The sequence below is a fragment of the Cydia pomonella genome, chromosome 13 (assembly GCF_033807575.1).
Source record: "Cydia pomonella isolate Wapato2018A chromosome 13, ilCydPomo1, whole genome shotgun sequence".
NCBI lineage: Eukaryota > Metazoa > Arthropoda > Insecta > Lepidoptera > Tortricidae > Cydia > Cydia pomonella.
In genome coordinates, this window is record NC_084715.1 from 9,164,183 (window position 1) to 9,189,008 (window position 24,826).

Sequence of the window (24,826 nt, forward strand, 5' to 3'; positions counted from 1 at the left end):
CAAACGTAGTCCCCATTTTCCTCTCTGGATGTTGACATTTAGGAAAATATTTTTAAGTAGTTTGATGTATATTAAACATACCTTGTCTTTAGACTTTTTTCGATTTGTCTATTATTATAAAAATTAGGAGCGAAAAATAGAATTCAGATTTCATACAAATTTTTTAATGCTTTTTAACTCCTATCGAAAAAAATCAAACGTAGAGGCATACTTGTGGTTGATATACAACAAATTGTGTCAAAATATTTTTAATAATGTTAATATCTAGAGAGAAAAATGTGGACTATATTTGTATGAAAAGGTGATTTCGCGTGCGTCCTCCACTTTCTTCTTAAGAGGGAAGTGTACCACGTGATTGTCCATACAAAAAGAGAAAACGTTTTTCCATGATTTAGTTGTAGGTTATTAACACAATGACAAACTAGATTCATAGGTTTCCTATTTTAAATGTGCAAAACAAAAAAAAAATATTTTTTTTCAAAAAGCGAAACTTATAAACCTCTCTCTGATCTCGGAAACGGCTCTAACGATTTCGCTGAAATTTGGTATATGGGGGATTTTGGGGGTATACAATCTATCTAGATTAGTCTTATGTTTGGGAAAACGCGTGTTTTCGAGTTTTCATGCGTTTTTCTTTCGACGCAGAATATGGTCGCTTATTTCGTGTTGCCAGCCACTGTCCGTTTGGTCCAGCGGGTTAAGACGCGGACTGTTGAACGAGTGTTACGGGTTCGAATCTCGCCCGGTGATTAACTTTTGTTTTTTTTTATATGTTCAAGTTTATATATAATTTTTTAATTTTTATTGTTTAAGACAAGTTTGATTTAGTAAAAAAATGACCTATGTAATAAGAGAAATTGACAATAGATGGCGTTACTCTGTGACAAGTGCTGTAAGGTTAAAATCGATTGTAAATAATAATAATTGTCAGTTCACATTTTACTTTTTAAGTTTATGTAGATTATAACCTATACACCGCCATATTACAATAAATAGTTATAACCGAGCAAAGCTCGGTCGCCCATGTACTATATCATAATATGAGCTAGAATGTTTAAAAAGGAGTACGGATTTTTACAGATATTTCTTAAAGACTTTATTCAAATATGGGTCGCTTGAAAAATACTAGGTTTCTACGTACCGTACCTTCCCATCGTTTCATTATCTGATTTGTGCACTACCTAGACGACAAGAGAGACGATTAGCGCAACTCGCGCTATTGAACACTGTGCGAGTTGTGCGGATGAACGAGCTTGATTCTGAACGGGTGTTGCTTTGCGTGTTTAACATTCTAACATTGCAATGAAAAAAGCGTGTAACGTTTTTTTTCCATAATTTTAAATTAATAAATAAAATAATTTTATTTCGTATTAATTTAATTTAATTTTTTTACCACCAAAGTGTGTTTTGTAGCTTATTCAGGACGGCTACCATGAGTTGGCATTTGACGTTTACGCTAGCGACTGCTTGAACTTGATCGCAGTTTATCTCGCTCGCATTAAAGTAGGTATTGGTGCGATCGAGTTCACGCAGTCTGTGGCGTAAAAGTCAAATGTCAACTCATGGTAGCCATACTTGTCCTATCATGTAAATATTTTTTTATATTTTTTGATATAAGTATGATATAAACAGATTATTCAACATGTAAAAAAAAAACATCAAATTAAAGTCACTGGAGCGCGTCAGCGGGTAGTCAGTCGCGCACCATGTATCCGAAAAAAAGAAAAAAAGAGGAGGGGAAATAATAAGGGTAGGTATGTTAATTTACATGCTCAAGGTGGTTTTCAATATGTAAGAGAGTAGCAGGGTCACAAAGTTACAAAAAAAAACGTGACCTATTTACTCGAGCGCGGTCGGTCTTTTTTTGTTTTTTTTTGTGTAAATGTAATGAAGATTTCTTATTAGAAAACAATCAACTTGTAACGTTCGAGTTCATTATTTTCAACTGACCGAAAAATATACGGGAATACCTCAATACCTCTTTAACTCCATTAAATAAATAAAAATCTTTTTTATTGTTCAGATTCTTGCCAATCAATTCAAACTATTAAAAGTTAACTTCATGTTAAAAATTTACATTGTCGTACAAAAGGCAGTTATACAATGCAAAAGGCAATTATATTATAATTTTCCGTATGAATATACAACGTAAGCAAAATAATAGATTTATAGATAATGTTTTTTGACGTAAGTCGAAGGTATTAAGACGATTGTCGGCCCAATGCCCTTGAGCGTCGGGGCCTCGGAGCGAAGCTAAGCGCTCTGTCCCCGCGACAATCTCATGTCTCATGACGATCGCACGCAACGACGTTTAAAGAATAAGATGCAGTGCAGAGGCGCGCGGGTGGCGCTATACTCGTATTTGAGTATCATCTTTTGCAGACGTTTTGTTGTTTGATACGAGTAGATCATGCATTTGGTGAAGGTACCGTAGTAACCTCGCAGTAGGACACACATACAAAATACACCATACACCACGAATTATTTATGATTTTGTGGCACACTTCATATATCCGTATCGAGTGTGGTTTAATAAAAATAATAGTTTTTGGTTTCTATGAAAAAGACACGCAAATCAAAGTTGTAATTTTAAGATTTTTTCATTGAAATTGAGTTTTACGTGCATTTTTATGCTAATCTATGAATTTCAGACGATTAAACATGAAACGGCGCCCGGGGCATGTTACACCGATACTAACTTTTCATATTAAATTGGTGGCTTAGGCCGGTATAAAGCCGTTTGAGTAAATGTCCTGTTCATATCTCGACGACAAAAGCGATTGTCAGCCTTATAACTTACATTATTCGTTTCCAAAATAAAATTAATTTCGTAGAGTAGAGTATAATTTCGGAATTGCACCACGTTCGGAGGCATTCGAAACTAAGGTACATAACAGTGATTTTTTTATTTCTTATTGCGCAAATAAATATTTATGTTGCCGAGCGCCGATTTTATACTCTTTTTTTTTACAATCCTAGAAAAAACTAACCACGTTTTAATAGGTAGTTTATTAATCCTAAAAATTTTATGGTTTCTGAATTTAATCGATTAATTATTTTTAAATTTAAAAAGAAACAACTATCTATATACAACGTAAATAGATAGCCTATGTTAATCAATTAATTATATTTTTTTAGGAATCGAAATTTATTACAAAACTCAAAATTCGAATACCTATATGTCCGCGCATGTTAGAAAACACTTATTATACATATATTTAAAAAAGCTTTCTCAAACAACTGGAAATAGTGTCATTACGTTCATAACAATAAGCTGCGAAACACCATGTTTCGCGCGCTAAAGCGAGTCACAACCCTGCTTTCTGCAGTTATTTATTCTTTGGCCGCAATTACTCCGACATTATAGCACTTGGGAAATGCACAAGCATTCATAGTGCAAGGAAGGCACGGAGCGACAAGTGATACAGCCTCCTCGTCTAAAAGCTGGCACACGACTGACGTTCACGTCTTTTTCGAGCTGCATACGCACGAAATGTCAAAAAATGATCGATTTCTTAAAAAAATATTAACTGATTAGCAAAAGCTGTGTTGTATTCGCAGAACCTGTTAAAAAATATTTTTTAGTTTAAAAATAATTTAATCGATTAATTTAGTAGAAATGAGCAAAGTTACCCGCAAAATTGTCCGTGTCTTTTTGTATGTGTATTTTTTTGCCGTGAAACTATAAATGTTACGATAAAAGTCAAATGATGCTATCGTTGTACATAAAATGAATATTCATATATATCTTTTCCACAATTTTTTGTTAACCCATTTAGAAGAAACAGCCTCTAGACTAGAAAGCGTTTTTCGACGAAAACGGCGCGTAGCGCCTTAATAAGGTTATGTCCTTCGCGCCACCGTGCACCGCTAATAATACCTAGTTGTATGGTAGTATGCTTACGCACACAGATGCACCTCGGTGGCCTTCAGGGGCTGCGTAAGGTTCGCCTACGCCTCTATGGTTCCTCCGATACGAACAATATGAAATCGAAAATGAGCCCATACTAAATTAAAAATAAATGCGAACCTACAAATATAATACGTCGTATTGTCAATCTAAATTTGCAAACGCACACTGGTAAATAATAAATAATAATAAATAAATATTATAGGACATTATTACACAAATTGACTAAGTCCCACAGTAAGCTCAATAAGGCTTGTGTTGAGGGTACTTAAACAACAATATATATAATACATATATAAATATCTATAAATACTTAAATACATAGAAAACACCCATGACTTAGGAACAAATATCCATGCTCATCACACAAATACATGCCCTTACCAGGATTTGAACCCGGGACCATCAGCTATCAGCCCACTAGGCCAAACCGGTCGTCATAAATAAATAAATATCAGTCTTCGTCTTTTGTTTGATATTTTGTCAGATGATGATAGTTTATAGAGTTAGAGCAGCTTATTTAGATGCACCAGGTTTCTATTTTATCACCAATATAGTTGAGAAAGATGCATAATGAAGCCCTGTGAATGTCAGCTGCCGCGAATGAAGCAGTTAAAAGTTTAACTCATTTAAGTTTAACATCAAATAAGACTAATTATTGCTCTAAGCCTGTAAATTTAAATGACCAAGATGACCATAAATGTCACAAATGACCGGTCATTTATCAAAAACGAGGGTCTCTAAAAGTGAATATTTATGTTGCCGAGCGCCGCTTGACGGACGCTTTGCAACCCTACTTGTGTTGTGACATTGCTTTCATTCAATGCTTACATTTGACCAGTTGAAGCACTTTTTAGGGCCACAAAGTTTGTGTCTAGAGTCATACTGTGTCGATATGTACTTCAAAAAATGGGCTATGTGCGTTTTAAACCACGCATTATGGAGGGTTAAACCTTAATACGATTCTAAAAGACAAACGCAGCGAGCGCTTGTGCGGCATAGCGAAGCGAGGTCGAAGTATCGCTCGCTATCACTAGATCGGCTACGATTGGCTCGCGCGCTCCGGCACGTCGACGGTCCAGCGCGCGTGGCTATAAATTTGGCGCCTTTTAAAATAGATTATACTATTATAATGCAAGCTATTCACAGAAATTTCTAACTTTCCTTCATATTTCCGTAACGCATATTAATTTTTAAGCAACTATCCTATTTTTCAAAATTTTTAGCTTTGTCTATTAACTTAAGAACTTAGAGGTATTGTCATGGATTTAATAACTTTAATTTAATGTCCACAAAACAAAAAGCTAATTTTAGTTTAACAAATTATCACATTTAAAAAATATAAATATTTGAAGCTTAAACTTTGCACTTTAATTCAATATTCAAAAACCATGTAATGATTAAGTAAATTTATCCTATTGTGAACTTTACCTCTTAGCGCTAAGGTTGCAAATTCCATGTGACTTCCATGACTATGAAGGGTACAGTTGTAACTGATGAGCAATTTTCGTAACTGCATTAACTGTCACAATGGCTCAGCGGTAGATGCGTAGACTAGCGAGCGGGAGGTCCGAGTATCGAACCCCGGCGAGAATTAACTTTTCTCCTAACTTTATTTGGTTTTAAAAATAACTGGTTTATTTGGTTTTTCAATTAATCTGGGTCCGGGAATCCCACTTGTGAGAGATTATTTTTTTGTAATTAAAGTGCCCTACTATTTCACCAGAGCGTACCGACCGCTATGACCTTTTTGGATGGATGCACAACAGTGCACACACACTAGGTAGCCAAAGAAACCCCGTCAAACACCAGGCAAAATCCCTCATGGCGCCCACATAATTTTAATCTTGGTTTAATGAGGATAATAGATTAGGACCTGGGCGACCGAGCTTTGCTCGGTTATAACTATTTATTGTATTATGGTGGTGTATAGGTGATAATCTTAACAAATTTTTTTTACTAAATTAAACTTGTCTAAAACAATAAAAATTAAAAAAATATATATAAACTTGAACATATAAAAAAAAACAAAAGTTAGTCACCGGGCGAGATACGAACCCGTAACACACGTTTAGCAGTCCGTGTCTTAACCCGCTGGACCAGACGGACAGTAGCCGGCGTCACGAAATTAGCGACCATATTCTGCGTCGAAAGAAAACCGCATGAAAACTCGAAAACACGCGTTTTTCCTAACTTAAGACTAATCTAGATAGATTGTATACCCCCAAAAACCCCTATATACCAAATTTCAGCGAAATCGTTAGAGCCGTTTCCGAGATCACAGAAATATATATATATACAGGAATTGCTCGTTTAAAGGTATAAGATAAAAAAAATATCACTGACATTAGTATACTGAGAATTACATTATTTTACCTCCCTCGACAACACATAACAATCATTAATAAAAGAATATATATACCTAATTTATATCTGACGCTCGTTCTAACTTTTATATTACAAATATGCTTAAAAATATGTCCCATGCCATATAAGCATAACTTTTCCATCTTTAGAATTATCATAACTTTTAGGGCAAAACTCTGGTCCCACTATTGAGCTAAGAAGTTACGCAATGCGACGAAATTAAAAACACATTTTAAGATCCCTGACAACATAATCTATAATTTGGTCGGGTTATGTGTAGGTACCACAAACTATACTAAATTCACGGTGGGAATAAAAAAATGTCCTCACATTTCAACATTATGTGACAAGGACAAACAATAATAACGCTTTCTTTGCTACTCCTACTGAAAGATAAATAAGACTATCCCGTTCGGTCATTTCCCTCCACCGCTCATGGCTGATCCAGTTGAATACTCGATTCATGCGTAAAACGTACTAGAATCGTGGTGGCTCCATCTAGTGACGATATTCATTATTACTTCGACAGCTATATCCGTCGTGCGCTGTTGCCCATAACGTAGTCAGTCGCAAAACTCGCAAATCGCAATATAATTGTGGTATCAAATTTTGTAAATTAATGCATTGAATTCGTGTTGTTATTAATGTTTACATTTCATTTATAGTGTTTTTAATTTATGGCACGTTAAATATCTCTTAATATGAAGGATAACAATTTCGTAATGGCTGATTGTGACATTTGGCGCCATCTATTGGTATCGATTTAGAAATAATTATAACTAGTTCGAGATGGGAGGGCATGCCAAAACTAACCACAGGCTAACTAGACAATCTTGTCTCGTGTGGACGTGTGGAATGATAAAACTATATTGAAAAAAAAACAAGATAACAACCTTATAACACAAGAGCGATCGGATACATACTACTTGTAATAAAAAGTATTTGTTCCGGAGTCATGAGTATTTTCATTTAAGTATTAATATATCGTTGTCTAATTACCTACAACACAACCAAAGTTATATAAGTAAATGTTTGCGACAGCATAAGCCTTATTGAGCTTACTGCATGGAGTGAGTATTGTATTCTTTGGCTTACTGTGAGTTAATTTGTGTAATAAAATCCTATAATATTTATTTATTTAAAGGAATATTATTATATTGTTTTCTAATTTAATTGTTATTGTTGAATTCTAGGCTACTTAATAAGTGCGATGTATTTGGTGTATATAAGTATACAAAAAACACACTTTGAAATCTAAGAACGTGATATTATTTTCGAACGCTCCGCCGAAGTTTGAGTGAGAGCCACCTGACAGCTGAGCTGAGACATTTGATGTTTGATAGCAATGTTGTCACAGCCAGGCAGGGTTGCCAACTTAGTGGTTTTACCACTAAATTTAGGGGGGAAAAAAGCAGCCAGTGGTTTTTTTAGGGGCTAAGTATTTTTAGTGGTTTTTTTAGGGATTTTTCTAAAAGTGTTCACGATGTGAGAAGCTACATACTATACTGGAAATGAAACGTTCTCGATACCATAGTGTATCCCACTCTGTGTTGCTTGAATTCGCAAGTGCGATTGAGAAGGACATACACGGCTGAACGTTCCGATCTAAGCTACACAGTGATTTGTAACGTGGTTGTATGATATTTCGTCGCTGTAAAGGCGGTTTAGACCATCATTTATGGTCGGGCCCCTTTGTCGGGTCGTGCAGTGTTAGGCCGGCCACATACATACGGAATTTTTACCCGATTTCCTTACGAAATGACCTTTGTGAACGGAACGTTGCTATACACATTCATACAGCTGTCTCGTTTGCACATGTCATTTCATACGGAAGACGTATAGAAATAGAAAGTCCGTAATGTTAATAATAAAAAGCAAGTACGGTGGAGCAGGGAGAGGCAGGGTACTTCCATACGTGCGGTAGTCTGTTATTGCTATAAGTTTGATCTAGGTGTTGGGCCCCACCAAAAGTATCGTGTAAATAAGCTTCTAGCGCTCTATTTTGGGTCTGTGGCGTCGTGGCTGTTGATTCTTGGATTTGATGGTAAACTTGAGTACGACGGGTGCGCACACGTTATTGGATGTAAGCGAAAGATGCAAGAACTTTTTATGTTGCCTTGCAAAACAGATACAAAAACGGCTGCCGGATAATTTATCAATCCTGAAAGTAATTGCTAATTTAGACCCAAAAGTTGTTACCTTTCAAGTAAAACCTGACATAAAACCAGTTTTAAATCACATTCAGCGACCTCATATTTACGTAAACAAAAATGATATCGAATCTGAGTGGGACCAATTGAGTAATAAAATGTGGTCAAACACTTCAACATCAGCGACTGACATCTGAATTATACGACGATTGCGATGCTGCTGGCTGCAAACGTTTCGAAAATATCGCAAAATGCGGGTTGGCGTTTATAACAGTTCCCATTTCAAATGCAAGGGTATAACGCGCGTTGTCTATATATAATATAGTAAAAAATAAGCTGCGGAATAGATTATCCATTGAAATGCTGCAAAGTGTGATGATGGTCCGCTTCACACTACAGCGATTAGGATCTTGCGTGACATTAACTCCAACAAATAAAATGTTAAAACTATTTACCGTTCATATGTATGATCATAAAAGTGTCGAACCGGTTGACAATGATTTAATGTACGAAATTCTGGAAAATGTACAAATAAAGAATTAATTAAACGTATAATTTCTTTTATTTTTTATTTAGTGGGTTTTCCAAAACAATAGTACAGTTTTAGGGGCTTTTAAGTTGAGCTCTAGGGGTAAAAAAAATTTGGAGTTGGCAACCCTGCAGCCAGGCTGACGCAACTAGGAACAAAATAAGTTTTGTATGGAACTTGTTACGCAAATCTTTACCTACGAAGAAAAATAAAACGTCAGTGCTATTTATTCTGTCAAGTTTACATCAAGTCAACTGTCAGCCTAATTGTTTTGTTTGTTATGGAGGCTTCAATGTTTTGTTTGGATATTTCGTGCAATTTCTTTATTATTTAGTGAAAATATCGAAAATAGTGAACCGTGATCAGAGTAAAGAACGAGTTTGTTACAATGCCACCGAGAAAACGGTTTACTAAGTGTGAAATATGTGGCAAGCGAGCCACTCGAGAAAATCACGAAAAAAGGGATTTTATGGCAAAATTTCCCTTAGATAAAGACCGGTACGTATTGCTTTAGATACTTTTGACCTTATTTTGGTGCAGCAGGCTTTAAACACATCGAAAATTTGATATTTTATATTATTTTTAGTTGTGAACTAGGGATGTCCTAAAACTATCGATAATTGTATGTTTATTTGTATATCAGTGTAAGTAATTAAATAAAATATGTGATATTTCCTGAGAACTTGCATGCAATATGATACAAAATTAATTCGTCAAAGATTTTCAGTGGAAAATTATCTATCATCTATGCATTAATGGTCATTATTTAACATATTTGACTTGATTTATAGATGCATATTAGCGCTAAATAATCAGTTGATCATCTCATTAGCAAACACTTGGAATATAAACTGTACATAACCAAGGCTGTATGTTTTCAGATGCAGGCAGTGGGTTAAATTTGTTGGGAACGAAGACCTGATACATCTTCCCATAGAAAATTTACATTTATTGAAACATGTATCTGCAGATCATTTTGAAAATAGTGCTTTTAATAAAAAAAAAATAAGAAAAAAAATCGTGAAGGATTTTATAATTACAATCTGAGTGTAACGAGGTATTCTAAAATAGAATCCTAGCGTAGTGAGGGATTCAAGTGTTAACGCCTATGGGTGGTATTCCACATATGCAATTTCTTTGTCCAATATGTATTGCGTCTCACATTTTGATTAATGACAGAGTGAGACGCAATGACATTGGACCAAGAAATTGGATAGGTGGAATACCACCCTAAGGTGGAAATATTTTTGCTACCACGTGATAAATTTACATACTGCTTTTCACATCACCTATGAGGAAATTATTATGGTACAAATAAATAAATAAATTGAATTAATGGTAATTAAATTAAATAATTTAACCTAAGAAGTATGCAATAAGAGGAAAAAAGTGATCCCTCCTAGTAGGGAAAAAAAGTACTACTTTGATCCTTCCTAGTGGTGAAGAACAACAAAGTGTTCTAAAAAAAATCGAGTCTACATTAAGCTCGACCACGTATTAGTCAACTCATAGAACTATCCACTATATAACATACAACTTAAATGTGGACTCGATCCTAACTTGATTTCGAGTACAAAATTTGTAGACAAGAGTCTATATTTCAACCCTCCCGATTTTATCGATATCGATAAGAAACGCAAGCGTGTAGCGTACTACACTATTTAAATTGCTTATGTTGGTACTATGGTTCTTTGACAGTTCTTTGTCGTACATCTTGGTAATGATTTGCGAAACAAAGGGATTCCACTCGCTAGTATGGAAGCCCCGTCTCTTAAAACGTAGTGATTATATGCTCTTTGGTCACAGCACTCACATCACAGCATGAATGACTGCTGATGCCAAACCAAGCCAAGGATTGTTTGAATAGTTCATGGATTTGTTAAATTTGCAATTTGTCGTATCATTTATATACAATGATTAGACGTAAAATAAGCTCGATATGTCGATTTAACTACAGTAGGCTATGTACCTCTATGACCCAGCCAGATATCGATCTAGGATACTACTGTGATGTAAGCAACTCCTCCGAGGTTAAGCGAAACATAACTTCAAGGAAAGGTGTTGGAAATATAGATCGCGTGTTAGATATTTATAATCGCCTGAAAATTATAGATGTGGCCAATGAAGCTCACGACGCTTTAAAACAGGAGTTGTATAGGGAGCTGAGTAAATTGCCAAATAAAACTCACCCCTCAGTTCAAGGATATAAAGACGACCCCATATTAGTACATGAGCTAAATAAGAAGCGTGACTTTGGAAAGCATACCCCACTTGAATTTAGTGAAATTACACGCCTTATGAATCTTATGAGGACAGATAAACTAGGTCAAACTTGTGGACACAAGAGTTACTATTTCCTCGGTGAACTAGCTGAATTAGAGGAAGCTTTGATCAAATATGCAGTTTCATACTTGGTCAAGGAGAATTTTAAATTGGTTTCTGTTCCTGATATCTTACCAAAAAATGTTCTGGAAAGTTGTGGCATGACAATAAATTGTGATAGGACACAGGTATGTTTTATGTATTAATATTGTTGTTATTCAAGTCTATGTCAATCATAAAAATAAAAATTAGTACCTATTTTGAATTGCAGATATACTCCCTAGATCCAATTCATCACGGCCCAGACTTATATTTGTCAGGAACTGCAGAAATGTCACTAGCAGGGTTGCTCATGAACTCCATCCACTCCGGCACAGACCTTCCTCTGAGGTTGGCAGCTGTGAGCAGATGTTTCCGGGCGGAGACTTCCAGCATCATAGATGAGCGGGGAGTGTATAGGTACATCTACAAATTATTATCTGAAATTCCATTTCGGGAGAAGATGGTTTCCATTATTAAATCACTTTGATTTTGATATTGATCGCTTCAGGATATATTCTAGGTTTATTGGTATTTTTTTTTTGTTTTGCAAATTTTGAAAAAAGAAGGAAAACGAATAAACCTACTTTTTCACGGGGTCAACAATAACATACTAAAAAATCATGGAGAATGGAAAATATTTAAAAGTGGAAAAACAGTTTCTCTTTTTGTATGGATGATCACGTGGTATACTTCCCTCTTAAGCCTCTGTATAAAGAGATAAGTTTTAGGCTTGAGTCGGTCAGGACCGAAGAACTAAAAGGAATGAAATCCCACCACAGACCGAAAGGAACTAGTTCATCTTAAGCGCTCTTAATCGGTCTCGGTCCTTTAGTTCAGTAGTCAGTATGTCAGCGGGCCTACCGCGAACTACGTTCGACGGGTTGCCTCCCTGTCACACTTACGTACGAATTTACAAGTGCGACAGAGAGGCAACACGTCGAACGTGGTTCGCGGTAGGCCCTCAGTACCAAGTAACAAATCGGTCGGGAGCGAATGATCGGAATGAGTCAAGGTCAAGAAATTCGCTCTCTCACGCTCTCGCTCTGTTTATTTGCGAGCGAGAGCAAGATATAACCTAGTCACCCCCATTCAGATCTCGAGATTTGCTCCTGAACTAAAGGAACTAAAGGACCTAAAAGAGCGAACTAGTTCGTTTGACCGATTGACCGAGATCGGAGCGCTCTTTTTAAAGACCGAGCGGGCACAACTCTAATAAGTTTATGCTCTTATTTTTTTGTATTAGAGTACACCAGTTTACAAAAGTGGAAATGTTTGCTGTTACCACACCACAGCAGTCGGAAGAGATGCTGGAATACATCAGGACCATGCAGGAACAAATGTTCATGCCCCTGGGATTCAACATGAAAGTGTTAGATATGCCACCACATGAGTTGGGAGCTCCTGCTTACAGGTTTGTGAAATATCATGAATCATGACTATATACATTTTTAAGCAAAATGAAAACCAATGGCAAAGTTCATTTTACAAATGTTACATATATAAGTGAAAAGCTTTGATCTATTTGTTCAAATTGAAGTAACTGACTTGCACTACCTATATCACTCGGTTTTTATTACCAGAGTCAAGAATGACTATAATATATGACAGAAAATGAATATTGGCTTGCTAGACGTGCCTCGGCTGAGGCTACGCGTTCAGGCGAAGAAAACGCATGTGGCGCCTCGGCTGAGGCACATCTACAATGGCCGGTTTGTGCGTGAGGAAATTGCCTCCGTGTATGTTCGTTCTGTTTGGACTTGGCTAATGAAGTTATTTTTGCCAGAAAATATGACATTGAAGCCTGGATGCCAGGTCGAGGCAATTACGGAGAAGTTTCAAGTTGCAGCAACTGTACAGATTACCAGTCTAGAAGACTTAACATCAGATACCAACAGGATGACAAAACACACTATGTGCACACATTAAATGGGACGGCATGTGCTATACCTAGGATGCTCATTACTTTAATTGAAACACACCAAGACCCAAAAGGCAAAATTTTTATCCCTGAAGCGCTTCAGCCTTTTATGAATGGAAAGAAATATATAAAAAAGAATAGTGAAATACCAGACTTAAAGTTGGTGAAGAAAATAAAATAAAAATAAACTTAATAGCGTTTTATTATTCCACAATTTCTTTTTTCTTAATATTAAGATTAGATTTACTCTTCACCCATTTGCATCAGGCCATTCATTGTGAAGTAGAAAATGTAGAAAAAACATTTTCAATATACTCTATTGACCATCTTCCTTTACCTTAGATTTTTTCAGTCCTTTGTGTTGTTTAGAGAACTTTTTCATTTTAGCCTTAAACTGTTGGATATCAACTGTAGATTCTGTGGATGTAGAGGGAGCAGCAGATTTCTCTTCCGGAGGAATGAAGTCCTTCTGCCGCTGTTCCGCACGAGCCCGCTTATTTTGTTCTTGTTTCTCCTCTCTGGCATGCCTCTTCTTGGCCTTCTTCTGCTCATCCTTGAGGAAGTACTCTCCAGTAGCCAGCTCCTTGTCAATCTTGCTCTCTGCTTGAGGTGGTGGGAATGGAGTATAAGGTTTCTTCGGAACTTTCTTTTTCGGCTGTTTCCTTGGCACATTTTTACTTTTAAATGTTGGCAAGAACCTGTCCCAGCTTTCATTTTTTAGTCTGGGGTCTTTCATTAATTCCCTCTTAATCATTAAACTTTTTATGTTATACATTGGGTGGATGTTTTTCATAGTATCCTCGACTATGCGGCGGACCTGAACTAAACCTTTGTATGGGCCAACAGCAGACACAGTATTGCCTTGAACAAGTACGTAACACTCGGTGAGTAGTTCGATAGACTTGAGAGTAACACCATTTGGTCCTATCAATCGCTGCCGTCTCTTCAAAAAGGTTTCCTTCTTTCGCACAAATGAGTTTATTTTAATTATGTCACATCCGATTTCATCATCTAGAACTCTAACCGCCTGTTCAAACGGGACGCTTCGGGACAGCAGCTTCATTAAATCTCTAGCTTTTATTATTATATAGGGGTCCCAAGTCTTTCTCGTAGTTTTAACAATAATGCTACCTTCGATAAGATCCAATTCGGCGACAATGTGATGTTCCTTTAACACTTTCTGCACGAGAGGCCAACATTCTTTCAGGTACTGTTCACGATATTTAGGGAATAAGGTTGCAAATTTACTTTCCTCTAACAGACCATGAGGGTTATCCTCTGGGGTGAACTTGGGTATTTTCATAGCCCATGCATTATCGACGGGCCCTGTGTCCGCAACCTCGTTGTCCGATTCTTGCATGCTGAGTATTTATTCTGTTGTTATCTGGATCAAAAATACTGTGTAGGGCTCAGAAAAACAATGAATATTTTAGCAAAGAACAACATCAAGCATTGACACACGAGGGAACCACTGACGTTGACATCTGTCAATCAACGCAACGTATGAACGTACTGGGCGGCTACCGGAAAAATCGAAATTTGTCAATTGCGGGCATTTTTCTCTGTCACTCTAATTACGTCTTAGTGAGAGTAAAAGAGAAAGATCCCCGCAATTTGCGAATTTCGGTTTTCGCTGTATATATGTACTGTCAAAATACCATGCTAGCCAATACAACGAAAAAGTATATCTACATCGCAATATTTTTTTCTAAAAAATGTAAACAAGGACTGCGATGATTTTATCATGTTTTTCAATATCGGTCTTTTTTCTTTCTTAATTATATGATCTTTGGTTTTTATATTAATAGGAAAATTAAATGTATAACTCAAAGAAAAGTTAGTCTATTCAAAATAATGTTACCAGACAAAAGATTTCCGATGTGCGTGTAAATATTTAATAATACATATTTTAATTGGAATAATAAAGAGAACATATAAAAACTGACGGATTTCAATTAACGAAAGGACCAAATTGTATTAAGAAACATGTTGGTATTTCTGCATTACAGTCAATACTTTTCAGGAAATAATTCAGATTGGTCACACTCTTGAAGGAGAGTATTCGGGGAATTCATTCCATGAGCAATTGTAGACGAAAGTTGCGCAACCAAGCCAACCAAAGATATTTCAACCAATCAGCTGCAACAAGGGGAGTCTTAGCACAATTTATACCAATCATATATCCCTGCGTGTCTAGATTATTTAAGTGCTGAAGTCCTATGAAGCGCCCAGTTAACCGGTGACGGTGATAAGACTGACAGAAATATTTTGTGATTTGCAAGAAGAGTACGTAACCGTTTGTTGGATTTTGCTTTGTTTATTAGGTATGTACATATATGAAAAGTTTCAGCCAATAATAGCGTCTTAGGTTGTATTTTCCCTTAATTCCTCATTTATTCAATATTGCATTGTCATGTACGTAATAAGGTGTCGTGTTACATTTCATATAGCCAGTTCATGACACCCAGTTTATTTATATTTATTCATATGGCATTTACAGAGTCGCTTAATTATAAATTATAATACAATATCTAAGTTCTTCACCCATTGGGCAGCGTTTGTGAAGATCTAGGGCCTCTCAAACAAATTTCCGTATCGAGCAATTATGTGTACCTAATGTGGTGTATAGTCTGCACTGGGGCCCCGCAGTCGCACGCTGGTGAGTCTCGCCAACCACACTTAAACAAGTAGTCCGCACAGCGTCCAGGTGCGGAGTCTGTTTAATTGGCACCATTCCTTCCTAGATGCTGAAAAGCCATACGGCTTTTTGGTAGGGTCGTAGGTATTTAGGCTGGGCTTTGGCAGGTTGGATTTCCACTCATCTTTCCAAGCGTCTTATATATTGAATCCGCCTTGCGTCAGGTTTTGAGCGGTTTGATAGGGCGGGTGTCGAGACTTCAGACGATGCTGTGGAATTCCTGGCGGATCGGCAGATTCGGGTGGCTGTGAATTTTGTTCGCTTCTTTTACCAGTGCCAGCTGTCGTCTAAGATGAGGTGGAGGGATGTGGCTTAGGGCTGGGAGCCATTGTATGGGTGTGGATTTGACCGTACCTGATATACATCTCATAGTATTACGCAGTTGCACATCAACTTTCTCTGTGTGAGCACTATTGAGCCAGACTGGTGTGCAGTATTCGCCAGCAGAATAGACTAAGCTCAACCCAGTTGTACGAAGAACGTCCGCTTTTGCACCCCAAGTCGTGCCAGTTAATTTGTGGAGTATGTTGTTCCGAGTCCCAAGTTTTTTGCTCAGCTTTTGAAGGTGCGGACCGAAAGTAAGTGAGCGGTCCAGGGTTACACCAAGATATTTAGGGTGCGGGTTGAAAGTTAATATTTCACCATCAAATCCTACTGTTGGGATAAAAGCAGCTTGTTTGTTGTTGAGATGGGATGTCGAAACTTCGGTTTTGCTGGCATTAGGAATAAGACGCCATTTCTTAAAGTATTCAGTTAGAGAACCTAAATCTTTGTTGAGCTGTTCTTCAGATACCTTGAATGTCTTGTGCTGGTTTTTTGGGTTCATAAACATGTGATTATAGTTAAAGTAAAGGTATTTTACAGCTAAAAAAATATTTACGGAAATCTTGTCTGGTGTGATTTTTTTGTCCCAAAAAATAATGTAAAAATTATGGTTACACTGTTTTTATTTAGGCGGTCGTTTCCAAAGCGTCTCAAATAGGCCTATTCAGGTTTAAAACAATAAAAGCTTCAAAATTCAGTCAACACCAGTGCGAGACCCATCGATTTCCATAAAGCCCCAATCATAAGGTATTTGAGAATACCTCTTTAGAAAATTATTAGGTACTCCTTCTGTGTTAACAATTGAAACATGTGCAGTCCATACGTTTTATCCATTGAAAATATAAAACATTTATTATTGATATAAAATATGAAGTTATTGATGTTTTACTCCAAAAATTGTACCGAATAGCCCCAGTTTACGTTTTTTTTTTTTATAAAAACATATTTATTTTTATTTTAACCTGGTTCTTTATTTATGTTTTGTATTCTAGATCAGATTAAAAAAGGAGTCACAGAAATGACCGACTTTGGCGGACCAGGTAATTACTTTTTATATTTTATACACCAATCAATATAATACATTTATCTCATTGTGTAATCAGTACCCCTAGTGTAAATAAATTCGATTTCGAAACGTGACGTACGCGTTTGCGTTTAGTCTCATTTTGTATTGGATTTAGAAAGAGCGCGCCAAGCGGGACGTTTTGGAAACTCAAAATCCTTTACAAAATGAGACTTAACGCAAACGCGTTCGTCACGTTATGAAGTCGATCAAATTTACACTAGGGGTACTGAGTGCTTATGTGCTAAATTCCGTTCGAGAATAATTAATTTTTGTTTTTTGTTTACCTGCTGCGATGTAATTGTGTACCTAATCAATTATGAAAACCCGTCCAGTGGGGTTTTTAGAATTATTGAATGTATGCTATTTGCAATCGTACAACACAGTAGTGTATGTATACTATACGGCCATATATTATAAGTTCCTATCATTTTAAAACGGTATAATTAACCATCCTTTTTTTGGGTTCCGTAGCCGAAATGGCAAAAAGTACCTATTAGACGATATTAGTAATATTGACTTTCTGTTGACCTAAATTTGGCAAGTAATATCATATTACTTGCCAAATTTAGGTCAACAGAAAGTTAGGTACCCCTTAAATCTAGATGCCCTTGAGAGTGTCGAAATATACGTAAGTACATATAAAATTAAAAACGAACGTGGGGCAGGCACATCATTCGATTTCGATAGGTCTTTAGAAACAACTTCTAGGTTTCTAAAAAGTAAAATTTAGAAAATAAAATTCCCTTCAAAAATTATTTTGAACATGATCGGATGAGCCAATAATGATTTTTTTATTAAACCTACATATGGTATGAAGATACAATCAAGGTATTAAATACCGGCACGTATTTGTGTCTAAGTCTAGTGAAAGGCCTCACTTTGTCGCTTACCATAAGGACGAGATTTGTTTATAAGCGGTGGGCAAATAAGAAGTAAGTATACATTTTCAAAGTGTATTAAGTAGGTATTGTTAAAAATATATTATAATGTGTGACAAATGTCCACCACTAACAGCAGGTAAATGTGAGCCCTAATTAGTGATGGGCAGTTCTCGAGAAGTTTCGGAAACAAGAGAATATCGCGATAAATTTCTCGAGAAATTTCTCTTGAAAGGAAATTTCCTAGAAAGAAGTTTACAACATTTTTGATTATTTGGCCGTTTTTGTATGTATTGGTATTAGTAATTTATATGTATTCGCAATACATTTTAATTCTTTCAAATACATGAAAGGCAAAATTCTCTGTGTTCTTCCGAGAAATTTCTTGAAATTGTTCTACGGAGAACTTTCTCGTGTTCAGGACGTCGTGTTATTGACTGTTTAAATGGAAAATAGTTATTTAAAATACATATAATATAAATCAATCCAATAAAAAACAAATCGAACAGGTATCAATAAAAACTTAAAACTAAAGGTATATGTAGTTAAAAATAAAACGAAATTTTGATAATTTTTTTTTCGATATATCGTAATTTTTTAAGTAATAAGAAAAACTCTCCGAGCAATTATTATACTTGTCTAAATTATCTAATTGGCGCTAAAGAAACTTTTAATAGACAACCAAAAGTACATTATGTTACAAGTGTGCTAAGTTGGTACACACGAGGCGATATTGTGCGCGCGAGCTGTAAGCGAGCGCGCAATAAAAAGCCGATGTGGGTAATGACCAATGCACACGCGTTTCATACGGTGTTTTCAACACACTTGCGAGGAAAAAACAAAACTTATAAATAGTTTTTTTTTGTCAAAACAGTAAAAGTACAATTTTCAAAATGGTGGCTTACAGTTTTAACATCGAATAATTGCACTAAAGCGTGCTGGGCTTGTAAGCACTTATTGGCCAGTTCATTGAAGTAAGCTACCAACACGTTTTCCAAGAAAGACTGGGCCTTTTTACTGATTTTCCATTGAATATAAGTTTCATATGCCGCCAATTATTTTTCACCCGATTTTGGTGGTAAAAGGCTATCGTTCTCGGCTCTTGCCTCTATTAGTATTACTGGCAGCGTCAATTTTATGTGTTCTTCATTTTCAATGCTTGAAAATAGCATTTTCGTCAATATATAAACTAAAAACATGCAAAACTATTCCAATTTTATGACTAATACGGAAAATAGCTGACGCGTTATTTTTTTTTACGCACGTGTCCAATGCGCACGCAAGGCAAAGGCGCGAACGAAATCAACAAACAGCCAATAAAAAAATGAAAAAAAGCTAATATTTTTGTATTTCTATTCGACGGATGGAGATCAAATCGATAAAATGTTATGCTTATTCATTAATGTAATTTACGAGATAATTTAATCTATTTAATTATGTTTGGTGTGATAATACCTCTTTGAACTAACATTTGAAACCTAATAGTCGACTAAATTAAGAAGGCTCCGTTTCCATGCATATTATTAGCAATCAGTTACCTTCTTAACTCAGTAGGATAATATAATGAAAAAGCACGAGTGTTATAATATACTGAAAAAGCACGCGTGTTTAATATCTAGGGTTATGAGCCAAAAATCGGTGGAATAAAAAAGTCGTTTTGAGCAAGTGTGTTGAAAATTATATTATTACATGCCTAATAAATGCTGGTGTTTATTTTTTTTGATGCCAGAAAAATAATAAGCCTTAAATATCGTCACAGACAGTGTGTACATATTTTTGGCATTTTGTGGCGCTAGTTAATTCCTTGACTGTACGGGATCCTCCATTATGCGTGGTCCGACACGTACTTGGCCGGATTTTTTATGTACTTATTCTATGATTCAAAATATTCCCAATTTACATATATTATAACGCCACTCGATTCGATACTCGATGGTGCCTACTCGTATCTGCCTATTAAAACGAAAACCATACTATCTACATCCAGTCTTTAAAGTCTTTGTGTAGTGAAATAAACACGAAATGAATTTACGAGTATGTTTTTAAACAGGACATGATCTTATCTACGCGACCGATTACTGTGAAAAGCCAACAATGTTAACGTTTGTGTTTTCCTATCATTATGATGTATCGGCCAATTTTTAATTGACCATCGGAGAACCTTATTGTCTTTGCAATAGGGTTTACAAATTGTATGTTGGATACTAGGTATTAAAGTTCTTAGTTTCGAGTACAATGACACTTTGTTTCACGGATAAAACATTTAGTTCAACAGACAATATGGCGTAAGTGCCATCCGCCCTAAGTTTCTTTATACCCTACTGCCGAAAGGAGTATGTTTTTTTAGGTATACGTCCCTCTCTAATTAATACAGTGGGCAAAAGATGGGTGGTCTATACTATCGCGCAACTCTTGTGCTAGGCCTACAGTAAGTGCTAGGTATAATATCTCAACACAATCGGGCACCAAGTGACCTAAATTATAACGATATTGATGATATGATTATACAATTAATAATTATAATACTACGTAACGATTTAAATGTGTTACCTTACTAATTTCATTGATAACTTATCGATTTGGTACCAAGTATGATCTTTGTCTCGTGGCCTTTCACTGAAATTATCATAGATAAATTGTGTACGTATTCTTACGTATTACCTAAGTACTACGTACATACCTAGAATGTACTACATTAATGTTTGTACAATCGAACAAACTGGTTTGTGAGCCACCATATAACTTTTCACATGACACTAAGTCATAATAATGTTATTTTTTAAATAAATATGTATACTTAAATTACTTAATGCCAATTGCCAATGGCGTATTAAATGTGAAATGGTATCACATTTAGGCTAGGAATTAAGATGTTTGATAGTTTGTAGGTAGGAACTGACTAAGAATATACGTTACTACAGACTACACTCAAAGAGAATGGGTACCTAACTTTGTATGTGTAATTCCTATTCCCAGTCCGAGCGGGGCATCGCTTTAGACAATGTCATACATAACTACTTGTATCATTCGCACACCGACTACTATTTGTCTAGGTCCTTCACGACAAGGGCGTGGAGGCAACGAGAATAAACGTCCATGGCGGAACAGGTCTCACGACGGCAGGGGACGAGGTGCAGCGCGCGGTGGCCGTGGCCGTGGTACTGGCGCGGCGCGAGGGCAAGTCAACGGTAAGATCTCGCTATCCCTCCGGTTCATTACTGTCTAGGTCAGGGGTTCCCAATCTTTTTCAACATGCGGCGCAGTTACAAGTTTAGTAATTCGCAACGGCGCCCTTGTAAATTTAAAATCACGGTCGAAAAAGAGTGACACGACGCTATATTATTTACCGATGCGAGAGCTCAAATAGGTACCCGCGAATATTTGTGGTTTCGGATAATGATAGAACTCACGGCGCCCCTCTTTACTTTCTACGGCGCACCAGGGCGCCGCGGCGCACACTTTGGGAACCCCTGGTCTAGGTCCTTCACAGCATGGGCGCGGGGGCAACGGCAATAGAGATCTCACTAGGTCTGAGGCGAGGGCTGGCGCGCGGAAGCCATGGCTGCGGTACGAGTGAATTATGGAAGTAAAATATAACATCAGGTTGAATTGAGAATTAAATAAACTTATAGGTACACGCCGGGTTTGTGTTTTGCTGTTCTCCGGTTTCCGCACTTCTTCTTCCTCGCGTTGTCCCGGCATTTTGCCACGGCTCATGAGAGCCTGGGGTCCGCTTGACAACTAATCCCAAGATGTGGCGTAGGCACTAGTTTTTACGAAAGCGACTGCCATCTGACCTTCCAACCCAGAGGATAAACTAGGCCTTGTTGGGATTAGTCCGGTTTCCTCACGATGTTTTCCTTCACCGAAAAGCGACTGGTAAATATCAAATGATATTTCGTACATAAATTCCGAAAAACTCATTGGTACGAGCCGGGGTTTGAACCCGCGACCTCCGGATTGCAAGTCGCACGCTCTTACCGCTAGGCCACCAGCGCTTCCGGTTTCCGCACTACCGTAAATAATGTAAATATCCTGTACTCCGTAAATATCGGCCTATTGTGAGCGTACGTATGTTGTTCGGATATACTGCTTATGTTTTTACCTGCCTAAAATCTTATTATTTTTCATATTTTTTTAGTCTTAATCTTAACTATTCATAGGCACATATGTATAACAATACAACATATAGACCGCGGGTCAGGAGCATATATTTCGTGAGTCATCGCTTCCCGGCTGATACTTTGTCAGATGATAGTTTAGATGCTGTGTTATAAAAAAAACTGTAAGCCGGTAAAATGAACATGTAAAAAATACGCACCTTACTACTTTATTCCGCAAAGTACCTATGCGTAATGTGTAAAAAAATATGCTATCATAAAAAAATAAAGCGCTTATTTTTTACACATTCATGCGACCAGCTGACGGACGTTCTTACCATTGCTATTTAACGGGGTCTACGAATTTTTAATCAACGATTTTATATTTAATTATTTATTTAGAAACAAACAGTAAATGAGAACAAAAAGAGTAAATGTATAATCCTATAGTTTCCTAAATTTGTTATAGAAATTTACAATGAAACACAGCGAGTACCTAATTAATAAATTAGACTAAGATACATAAGTGATGCTTATCCATACATAATAGCAATCTATACATATACCTCAAATAAGTGAGTTTTGAAAAGTTTTCTATCGGTGCATTTGTTCACAAACTACGCAAAAACTACTACAAAAATCAATCAATTCAATGAAATTTCGTATAGTTGATTAGTGTGTGAGCCGGAGCAACATTTAAATAGGTTGGTTTTTATGGTTTTTATTGTGATAATAATTTTCATAGTAAAGGTTCTTAAGTCAAATCTATGGACATAGTCGCAGGCGCATCTAGTATAAGATGAGTAACTAATTTTATAAATTACACTAGGGATTCTGTTGTTATCTGAAAACATGTTTTTGGGAAATAACACTACAGTTGAATAAGTAATTTTTTTGAAGTTTTACATTATCATTAAATAGTCTGCAGGCGCGTCTTATGAACACATTTCGTGCGTAACAAGTTCGGCTTTTTGCTATGGCTATGCTATACAATAGCATCTGAACTAAGTATCATCTGATACAGTATCAAACGGGAGGCGATGACAATTTTTTTAACGTTTTTCGGTGGCTGCCTTTCCTCAACCCACCAACGGAGCGGCAGCTGACGTCCACTAGGGTTCATCATACATAGCCGTTAACCACTATACGAATTTTCGCCCGGGAGGCGATTGGTCATGGAAATCTGATCCTGGCTCGCGGTCTAATATTAGATAACGTGATATACAATTGTATATTTGGTAACTGGTTTATTTCAGCTGGCCCTGGAATTCTCGGGGAAAGGCCTACTCTTATTTCAGCAACACCTGAACAACAAAATATGCTTCAGCAAATCGTGAATACGGACGGATCTCACGGCCACTCAAAGAATAATAATGCTCGCTCCAACCACAAAAACGACAAGGGCCGTGGTAAAAGGGACAGGCCCATGGGCTTTAAAATGCTAGAGGAAATATCTAAATCTGATAGTGTCGACATAATTGAAAAGATTAACCAACAGAAAGCGTACTTCACCCTTTTATTAAATACACCTGTCGACAAGAAGAAAAGCGACATATTCTTTTTGGTCCTTGAACTCATTACAAACGTTTGGAAAACTTCCTTCGAGGAATCTAAGAAGTTGCTTCTCCTGGATCTATGCAACACTAAGTTTATCGACCACTTGCAACTGTACTTGATGCAGTTACCGTACACCTTGAGCAGGGAGGACAAGTATTTCAACAAGTACTACTGGACTAGAGAGAAGGAATTTTGGAGTCATTTTATGCATTTTTGCGAGTGTCTTATAAACGTGTCGCCGGCGACGGCGGTGCACAAGTGCGGGGCGCTGATCGAGGCTACGAGCAAGAGCTGTCTGGAGGGCTTGAAGGAGAAGCAAGGATTCGAGTTGCCAGAGGAATACACGGCAAGAATGACGAAAGTTCGGGAAAGTCTAAAAGTCTGCGATCAGGTACAGGTAAGAGTAGTATGCCTTCCTATTAATTCATCTTGTAAATTTAAAGAACTCGAATATGTGATACTAGTTTATATTGCCCTACGTAAGTTCCAGTCAAAATGTTGGTTACTTATATGCTGCCGATAGTATACTTAAGTAGTTATCCTGTCATTGGACGCCACTTGAGAAGTGCGACGCTCAGAAATTTGTTATCGCTCTCTGTGACGAAATATAAATGACCTACAGTCCTATTTAAACAAAGCTGTTATGGTACTTAGGTAGTTATTATAGTTTTGTCTTTTGGTACAAAAACAGAGTCGAAGTAACCTACTATACATACCTACCTAATAATTAGGAATACCCACACGGAGAGAAAAATTTAGTAGAAACAAGTGAAAAATATTAATCATTAGTAAAATTTTAGTGAATCCAAGGACAAGGAGATTATACGAACGGTTATAAAACAGTTTTACTAATAGTATTTACTAACACCAAAAAAATTGTCCTTTTTGTAAAAACAGTACTGTTTACTAAAAACAAGCAAACTTTTATTTGAATTCAATACATATAATGTAACATGCTTGTTTTT

General features: G+C 36.6%; 3 protein-coding genes across 3 annotated transcripts in view; 2 read left to right on the forward strand and 1 right to left on the reverse strand.

The window, feature by feature from the left end:
- The first annotated feature begins 10,667 nt into the window (after window positions 1–10,667).
- On the forward strand, window positions 10,668–13,431 carry LOC133524131 (serine--tRNA ligase, mitochondrial). The gene is made up of 4 exons (XM_061859985.1): window positions 10,668–11,466; window positions 11,550–11,737; window positions 12,564–12,731; window positions 13,104–13,431. Exons 1-4 carry the CDS (start codon window positions 10,870–10,872, stop codon window positions 13,417–13,419), a joined length of 1,269 nt encoding a protein of 422 aa, XP_061715969.1. The 5' UTR covers window positions 10,668–10,869; the 3' UTR covers window positions 13,420–13,431.
- On the reverse strand, window positions 13,423–14,849 carry LOC133524133 (KRR1 small subunit processome component homolog). Its single transcript, XM_061859989.1, has one exon. It carries the CDS (start codon window positions 14,596–14,598, stop codon window positions 13,555–13,557), a length of 1,044 nt encoding a protein of 347 aa, XP_061715973.1. The 5' UTR covers window positions 14,599–14,849; the 3' UTR covers window positions 13,423–13,554.
- A 276-nt stretch (window positions 14,850–15,125) lies between these two features.
- LOC133524135 (NFX1-type zinc finger-containing protein 1-like) overlaps window positions 15,126–24,826 on the forward strand; it is a 38,340-nt gene continuing 28,639 nt past the window's right edge. Inside the window, exons 1-4 of the mRNA XM_061859990.1 lie at window positions 15,126–15,562; window positions 17,253–17,300; window positions 21,258–21,392; window positions 23,561–24,258. Coding sequence (XP_061715974.1) covers window positions 17,279–17,300; window positions 21,258–21,392; window positions 23,561–24,258 — 855 coding nt within the window. The 5' untranslated portion in view covers window positions 15,126–15,562; window positions 17,253–17,278. The remainder of the gene's footprint in view (window positions 15,563–17,252; window positions 17,301–21,257; window positions 21,393–23,560; window positions 24,259–24,826) is intronic.